This window comes from Anolis sagrei, chromosome 9, assembly GCF_037176765.1.
Source record: "Anolis sagrei isolate rAnoSag1 chromosome 9, rAnoSag1.mat, whole genome shotgun sequence".
Lineage (NCBI taxonomy): Eukaryota > Metazoa > Chordata > Lepidosauria > Squamata > Dactyloidae > Anolis > Anolis sagrei.
The window spans coordinates 19,328,598-19,336,626 of NC_090029.1; the positions used below are offsets into that span (position 1 = coordinate 19,328,598).

General features: G+C 46.8%; 1 protein-coding gene across 3 annotated transcripts in view; it reads left to right on the forward strand.

Annotated features, from left to right (window-relative positions):
• Positions 1-8,029, forward strand: part of ZNF609 (zinc finger protein 609) — an 83,812-nt gene extending 75,783 nt beyond the window's left edge. For 2 of the 3 annotated variants that reach the window (XM_060755595.2, XM_060755594.2), the window contains exons 6-10: positions 75-441; positions 2,937-3,112; positions 4,061-4,277; positions 4,554-4,632; positions 6,448-8,029. In XM_060755595.2, the coding sequence (XP_060611578.2) occupies positions 75-441; positions 2,937-3,112; positions 4,061-4,277; positions 4,554-4,627 (834 nt within the window). In that variant the 3' untranslated portion in view covers positions 4,628-4,632; positions 6,448-8,029. The remainder of the gene's footprint in view (positions 1-74; positions 442-2,936; positions 3,113-4,060; positions 4,278-4,553; positions 4,633-6,447) is intronic. The other variant, XM_060755596.2, reaches the window with a different exon arrangement.

Consider the following 8,029-nt stretch of genomic DNA (forward strand, 5'->3'; position numbering starts at 1 on the left):
CCCAGGTCTCCCCAAAATGTCAACAATTAGCCATTTTTAAACAGCCACCTTGTCTATATGTATATTGCTTACAGGAGGCTGAGCCCCGAATGTGGACCTATGTTTACCCTGCTAAATACTCCGACATCAAAACAGAAGATGAGCGGTGGAAGGAGGAGCGGGACCGGAAGGTAAAGGAGGAAAGGAGCCGCAGCAAAGATTCTCTCGTGAAGGAAGATGGGAAGGAGAGTACGAGCTCTGACTGCAAAGTGCCCTCCAGCGAAGAGTCCCGTTTGGTGGGGAAGGAGCCCAGGCCGAGCACGCATGTGCCCGTCTCGTCACCCCTCACCCAGCATCAGTCCTACATCCCTTACATGCACGGCTACTCCTACAGCCAGTCCTACGACCCCAACCACCCCAGTTACCGTGGCATGCCCACAGTCATGATGCAGAACTACCCAGGTATGGGGGCTTGGAGTACATTCTGAGTATACAGGGGTGCAGCCTTCCTTTTCTTCTTAGGGGAAAGTGATTGTTTTTTTTTAAAAAAAGTTGTTTTAATTTTTTCTTGGAGCAACATGGAAATTGTGATTATTGTGGCTGGAATCCCAGATAGGCCTCTCAAATTGAGTGTAGTGACTATCAGCAACATCAAGATGGAGGAAGTTGAGATCCCCTTTATAGCACATGTAAGTGTTTGGACTTCAGCCCAGAAAAGTTACAGCTCCCAGAAGCATGGCCAGGATTCTGTAATTACTCCAAAAAGTAACTAACTGTTTTGTCTTTGAGTTCTGGGAATAATAATAATAATAGCTGATCCTTTTGTGGCCTTTTGCAGCTGACAGGTGGTAATTTTGTCACCAATTGTTTTTAAGTGCAGGCCGAGGTCTTTAGGCACTGCACCCAATGAACTGATCACCACTAGGACCACCTTTACTGGCTTGTGCCAGAGTCTTTGCAGTTCTATCTTTAAATCCTCATATTGTGTAAGCTTTTCCAGTTGCTTCTCATCAATTCTGCTGCCACCTGGGATTGCAACATGGATGCTTTTTTCCCCCCCGTGATCGTGAGGTCAGGAGTATTGTCCTTCAAAACAGAATTTGGAAGTCCCAGAGTAGTTTGACGTGTTCGTTTTCATGATACATCAAACAGTCCTAGACACTTGGGAAGTGTCCGACGTGTGATCAAATACAAAAGCCAGCATAGTGGTGTTGTTTTCTGTGTACTAATCTTGTCGTGTATCCAATAATAATAATAATAATAATAATAATAATAATAATAATAATAATAATAACAGTTCATGACAGTTCGATTCTGTGGCATTGAAAATTTCTGCTGCTTCTGTAGTTGTTTTGCTTCCAGTTGCCCTACAGGCCCACACCCTGGTTGTGTGGGTCTTGGTTCCTGTAGCCCACTTGTCGACGGGTGCCCAGGAGAAGCACTCACCGCGGTCCTTATTATCCTGGGCGACGACTGAGCCAGTATAGACTTCTTTAGAGTTTGTTTCACCATATTTAAATGGGTTGGGCACACTTAGTTCTACTTCTCAGTTGAGACCACTCTGGCTTGGTTGAACCTGCTGGTAGTTTACACTACCACCAGGACAGCTCTCAACATCATTGAAGTAGTTAAGCCCCCTGCCAACGACAAGGTGGCACCCAATCCAGATATAGATCCCAAATGTAGACTCTTCAAGGAAGCAGATGAAACAATAGATCACATCCTCAGCTGCTACAAGAAGGTTTCGCAGAAAGACTACAAGCAGAGGCATAACACCGTTGCTCAGATGATTCATTGGAACTTGTGCCACAAACACCATCTGCCTGCCACAAAGAACTGGTGGGATCACAAGCCGGAATAAGTTACCGAGAATGAACATGCCAAACTCCTCTGGGACTTCTGAATTCAGATAGACAAGAGTTCTGGAGCACAACACTCCTGACCTCACAATCGTGTTAAAAAACAAAGTATGGATCGCCGATGTCGCAATCCCAGGTGAAAGCAGGATTGCAGAGAAACAACTGGAAAAGCTGACACGATATGAGGATTTAAAGATCGAACTGCAAAGACTCTGGCACAAACCAGTCAATGTGGTCCCAGTGGTGATCGGCACACTGGGTGCAGTGCCTAAAGACCTTGGCCTGCACTTAAACACAATCGGCGCTGACAAAATTACCATCTGCCAGCTGCAGAAGGCCTCCTTAGTGGGATCTGTATGCATTATTCACCAATACATCACACAGTCCTAGACACTTGGGAAGTGTCCGACGTGTGATCCAATTCAACAGCCGGCAGAGTGTCTGCTGTGGACTCATCTTGTTGTGTTTCAAATAATAATAATAATATACATCACACAGTCCTAGACACTTGGGAAGTGTTCGACTTGTGATTTTGTGATACAAAATTAAGCATATGTATCTCGTTTGCTGTGACATACTGTGTTTTTGTGTCAGTAAAGTAATAACAATAATACTTTATTTCTGCCCCGCCCTCTTCCCCCCAGAGGGACTCAGGGTGGTTCACATACATATAAGAGGCAAATATTCAGTGCCATAAATAAGATCACATAATATCAAAAGACGAGAGTTAAACTTTAAGAAGTAACTTTCCCAAACTCTGAATGTTGGTAGTGCTAAGATTGGAAATGTTAGTAGGCAACAAATGTGTGAGACATCCATATCTTCCCCTAAACATTGGCCATTCTCCCCAGAGTCCTTTGGGTTTCTGAGCCTTTAGCAGATCTATTAAACAACCAATAATATCTAAGGTTTTGTAAAAAGATTTTCCCGCTCTTAAGGAATGTGTGTGTATGCGCAACTCTGTTGTACACTTGCTCCGCCACCAAGCCTCTGGACAGTCCTTCCATTTTTGAGGATTTGAGAAATGACCGTCTCTTTGAGTAGCCTGCTCTTCCGCTGGAACAAGTAGGAAGGCCCTGACTGGCGTCTCCTCCACAGGCTCTTACCTGCCCTCCAGCTACTCCTTCTCCCCCTACGGCAGCAAATCCTCAGGGAATGAGGAGAGCGAGAAATCCCGAGCCAGCCCTAGCATTGGCTGCAAGTCTAGTTCCGAATCCAAGGCCCTGGACATCTTGCAGCAGCACGCCAGCCACTACAAGAGCAAATCCCCAACGGTGAGTGGTGAGCTTGGAAGAGAAGGGAGATGTATATTCGGTATTGTTTGATTTATTTACATTTATATGCCGCCCTTCTCACCCCAAAGAGGACTCAGAGTGGCTTACAAGATATATATACATACAACATATTATATTATTAGGATAGTAGAATATCAGTATCATATATTACTATATTGTACTATACCATTACATTGTAATATTATTAGTAATATTACATGTAATATAAAATATAGAATTATATCACTTTATTATTAGTACTATTATATTGTATTATATTATTATAAATATTATATGTATATACAATATATTATATTAGGAGCCCCCGGTGGCGCAGTGGGTTAAAGCACTGAGCTGCCAAACTTGTTGACCGAAGGTCGCAGGTTTGAATCCGGGGGGCGGCATGAGCTCCCGCTGTCAGCCCCAGCTTCTGCCAACCTAGCAGTTTGAAAACATGCAAATGTGAGTAGATCAATAGGTACCGCTCCGGCGGGAAGGTAATACCGCTCCATGCAGTCATGCTGGCTACATGACCTTGGAGGTGTCTATGGACAGCGCTGGCTCTTCTGCTTAGAAATGGAGATGAGCACCAACCCCCAGAGTCGGACACGCTGGACTTAATGTCAGGGGACAACCTTTTCCTTTACCCATACAATATATTATATTATATTATTAGCATAGCACAGGAGACAAGATGGAACTTACGCCAACCTATCAGCTGTAAAGATTGTCCTTTCTAAGCTGGCGCTTTGTCATTAGAGTTTCTTACTGGGAGGGAAGAGGGAGAATGTTATGTGTAAAAAGAAGGTGGAAAAAAGGCTCTTGCCAACCTGGAGAGAAGTTACACAAGAGTTGGCTTTGGCACACCTTGCTAAGCAGCCAACTTCCACACACACCGCCGGTGCAAATTCACACTTCGGTGTGCCTGTCTGTCTGGTTATTTTACAGATAGGCGAAAAGGCCTCTCAAGAGCGCAGTGGCTGCGGGGTGGGAGGAAGCAGTGCGGGCTGCAGTGGTGTAGGGGTAGCCAGCAGTGCTGAGAGAAGCAGCGTTGACCGGCCCCGCTCCTCTCCTTCACAGCGTCTGATGTCCACGCATCACCACCACCACCACCTGGGCTACTCGCTGCTACCGACTGCCCAGTACAACCTGCCCTATGCAACAGGTAGGAGCAGACCAGAAATGTGGCAGCATTCCTTAGTGGAGGAGGGAAGCAAAATCCCTGGTCCCAGATTTGTTGGGTGATGGTGTCTGAGCCCATGCCAAAACTCAATAGCCTTTGCCTCTGCCGTTGACGCTTTCACAGGTATTTGTCTGTGATGCACTGTGAAATGTCTCCACTATAAGTTGGAGCCTGCCTGATACTATGCTGGTCACTTGGGCATCTTCTTTACCCATGGCCTCTTGTTCCATTGTGCACCATAATTCTGCTTCCCTGCAGGTCTCTCATCTACCGCCATTGTTGCCAGTCAGCAAGGCTCTGCTCCTTCTCTATATCCCCCGCCCCGGAGGTGAAAGTGGTAAGGATGTCCTCTGTGCCATTGATGTGGGGAGAGGAGTGGGTTGGGATGAAGGGGGGCATTGCCATATAGTATTTCCGCCAGAATGGGTCTCTTTCTAATGTCTGAAATAGTCCACTTTAGTATATACCTCTGGGTTGTAACTAGATAAGTACCTTAAGTTAAGCGCCCCACCACCCCCGGTGGCACAGTGAGTTACATTGCTAAGCTGCTGAACTTGCTGACTGAAAGGTTGGTGGTTCAAATCTGGGGAGCGAGGTGAGCTCTCGCTGTTAGCCCCAGCTTCTGCCAACCTAGCAGTTTGAAAACATGCAAATCTGAGTACATCAATAGGTAACGCCTTGGCAGGAATGTAATGGCGCTCCATGCAGTCATACCGGGGACATGACCTTGGAGGTGTCTACGGACAACCCTGACTCTTAAACTTAGAAACAGAGATGAGCACCACCCTCGAGTTGGACACGACTAGACTTAATGTCAGGGGAAACTTTTATCTTCACCTAAGAACCCTAAGGGCACCAGATCCTGTCTATTCTTGGAAGGTTGGTAGTGTTGTCCCTGGTTAGTTAGTATTTTAAGGTGAGACCACCAACAAATGCTAGGTATTGTAGGCTCTATTTCAGAGAAAAGCTATGGAAACCCTATGATAATTCTAGCAGTGCTCTTAGGGTTTCACCCAAGTCCTCTTTGCAGATGCCTTATTGCTTCTCAGAGCTGTATCAATCTCCAGTTAAGACTGCAGGCAGTTCCCAAGTTGAAAACAAGATAGGGTCTGTAGGTTTGTTCTTAAGTTGAATTTATATAACTCGGAACACGTACATTTTAAGCATAATAAATCAATATTAGCTTTATACAGCATAGGGAAGGTTTTATGCCCCTATGGCAATGGTTCTCAACCTGTGGGTCCCCAGATGTTTTGGCCTTCAGCTCCCAAAACTCCTAACAGCTGGTAAACTGGCTGGGATTTCTGGGAGTTGTAGGCCAAAACACCTGGGAACCCACAGGTTGAGAACCACTGCCCTATGGTGTTTGTTTTGCTGTCTGTGTCTCTGTTCAGAAGTTTTCATCTCACTTTCTGTCCCTGTGATAACTGGATTTTGGGGGGAAAATGGTATGTTGTGGAAGCAAGAATTGGAGAGAAAGCTTTAATGGAAAGACCTTTTCCCCACAATAACTCTTTCAGGAGTGAATTTTCCTTCTGAAGGGTAGATTTCTCTCACTTCTTGTTGTCCCACCCCTAGAATCATAGAATCCTAGAGTTGGAAGAGACCTCAGGGGCCATCCAGTCCAACCCCTTTCTGCCAAGAAGCAGGAAAATTGCATTCAAAGCACCCCCGACAGATGGCCACCCAGCCTCTGTTTCAAAGCCTCCAAAGAAGGAGCCTCCACCACACTCCGGGGCAGAGAGTTCCACTGCTGAACAGCTCTCACAGTCAGGAAGTTCTTCCTAATGTTCAGATGGAATCTCCTTTCTTGTAGTTTGAAGCCATTGCTCCGCATCCTACTTTCCAGACCCATTCTTAACTAGGAGTCATTTGTAAGTCAGATGTTTGTAACTCAGAGACTGCCTGTATATTGAAAATATGCAAGCTGTGTAATAGCTATGAAAATTTCATGCATGGACTGCAGATTTCATCTCTTCTTTATTAGAGGTATCTGCTATGGGCAGCCTTCCAAGTCCACCTGCTTCTCCATTTGGGGAGGAAAAGATTACTGATTGAACTCTTCCAAGTCCTGATGTCTTTTGCTCTGTCTCCCCCCTGTGGCCGACACTCAGACTGCTAGCACTGTCTTGTATTTCTCTTTTCCCAACAGGACACAATGTGATCGGGATAACCTAGGCTATACCAAGCCATGTGACTGGCTCACATGAGGACACAATGGGAATTGCATTAGACATCAGTTGAATGGTGTTGATTGTTCTGCTTGATGATCCTGCCGTAATGTGAGGCAGACTCTGCCCCCTCCCCTGTTGAACCCAAGCTGAACCCCCTCTGTTTTTGAGTTGTGGAGCTGGAACTTGCAGACGTATTTATTCACCTGACTTGGGGTTAACTGGCTGACTTCCAGAACTCTGGAGCAGGGACGCTGTGGCGGCAAGCCGTGCGGTGTGGCACCACAGGTGCCTTGGAACGCTGTGAAGGGAAGGCACCTCAGCCCTGGACTCTTGTCCACGACTCTTCTGCTCCTGAGCTACAGCTGAGATAGATACTCCAGGTTTGGGCGAAGATCATCCAGATTGTGTTTTTTTTTTACTAGTGATGAGCATTTCCTCAGCACAAGCAGGTAGGCAGTCTCCAGCAGCAACAATAGGAAATAAAGATGAATTCTCCCACTTCCTACTGGCTTGAGAAACGGGCAGTGCGGGACATGGGGTAAAGATGTGTACCTTGTGATGAGCAGAAGCCAACCACGTGCTCCCCTGTGGAGAACAATGCGGAAACCTTTTGTAGCACTTTGCCTCTGGGACTGTGGCTTCCTCACGTGCCCTGAAAGGCCCTCTTCCATTGGCTGTTTTTTTCTAACATCTCTCCCTGCTGGCAGGACTTGTGTGTTGCAAACAGCAGACACTACTTTGCTGTACAGCACAAAAGATACACTCAGTTCTGCATCCAGCTGGGCCTTTCTGCAGGCTGGCCCTGCTGCTGCTGCTAGGATGGGTTTCCTCCGCCGCCGAATCGCCTTGCCTTGCTCGGCTTCCTGTCTTCCCAAACCCCTCCTCCCTTTGAACAAAACCTCTTGTTTCCACATGAAGAGAGCACGCCGATGGGGCTGGGTGGACTTCAAGCATGCAGTTCTTCATTCTCTACAGTTGCAAGATGGTCCTTTCCTAGCAGGCCGTGAACAGGTGGATGCCGGGGCGGCGAGAGTGAAGTGGGAGAGCTCTTGGTCTTGCGGAAAAGAAATGAAGAAAGTAGTCCTGGCAATTAACTGGCTGCCAATCCATAAAAATCTTCTAGAGCTGCACGTTCTACTAATGTACGACAGCTGTAATGTTGGCCTGAGGCAGCGGTTGAGGGGTGGCCAAATGCCCCGCCACTGTGGGCTCTGAGACTTGACTGTGGAGGAAGGGCAATCCTGGCATCATGAGGATGGTCAGTTTCTCCCCAAACCCATTTCCAGTGTCCCTCATGAAGCTCCCAGTTGGAACTCTGCCCGTCTTCATGGGAATGTCCTTCCCCTTTCTTGCAGGGTAGTCACTTCTAGTAGCAACGGAGAGGGGGGGTCTTGCTTGCCCTTCCTAGCCAAGCGAGGAGCAGCCGCCACCAGTGCGGTCTATCTGTCCCAACAATGCAAGTCTCCAGCTCTCTTTCTGTTCCTGTCTGTACGTACGTTGTGTGAGGCCACCCTCTGCCTCTTGGATTTTGTATATATTGTAAAAAGGAATTGTTTGAAA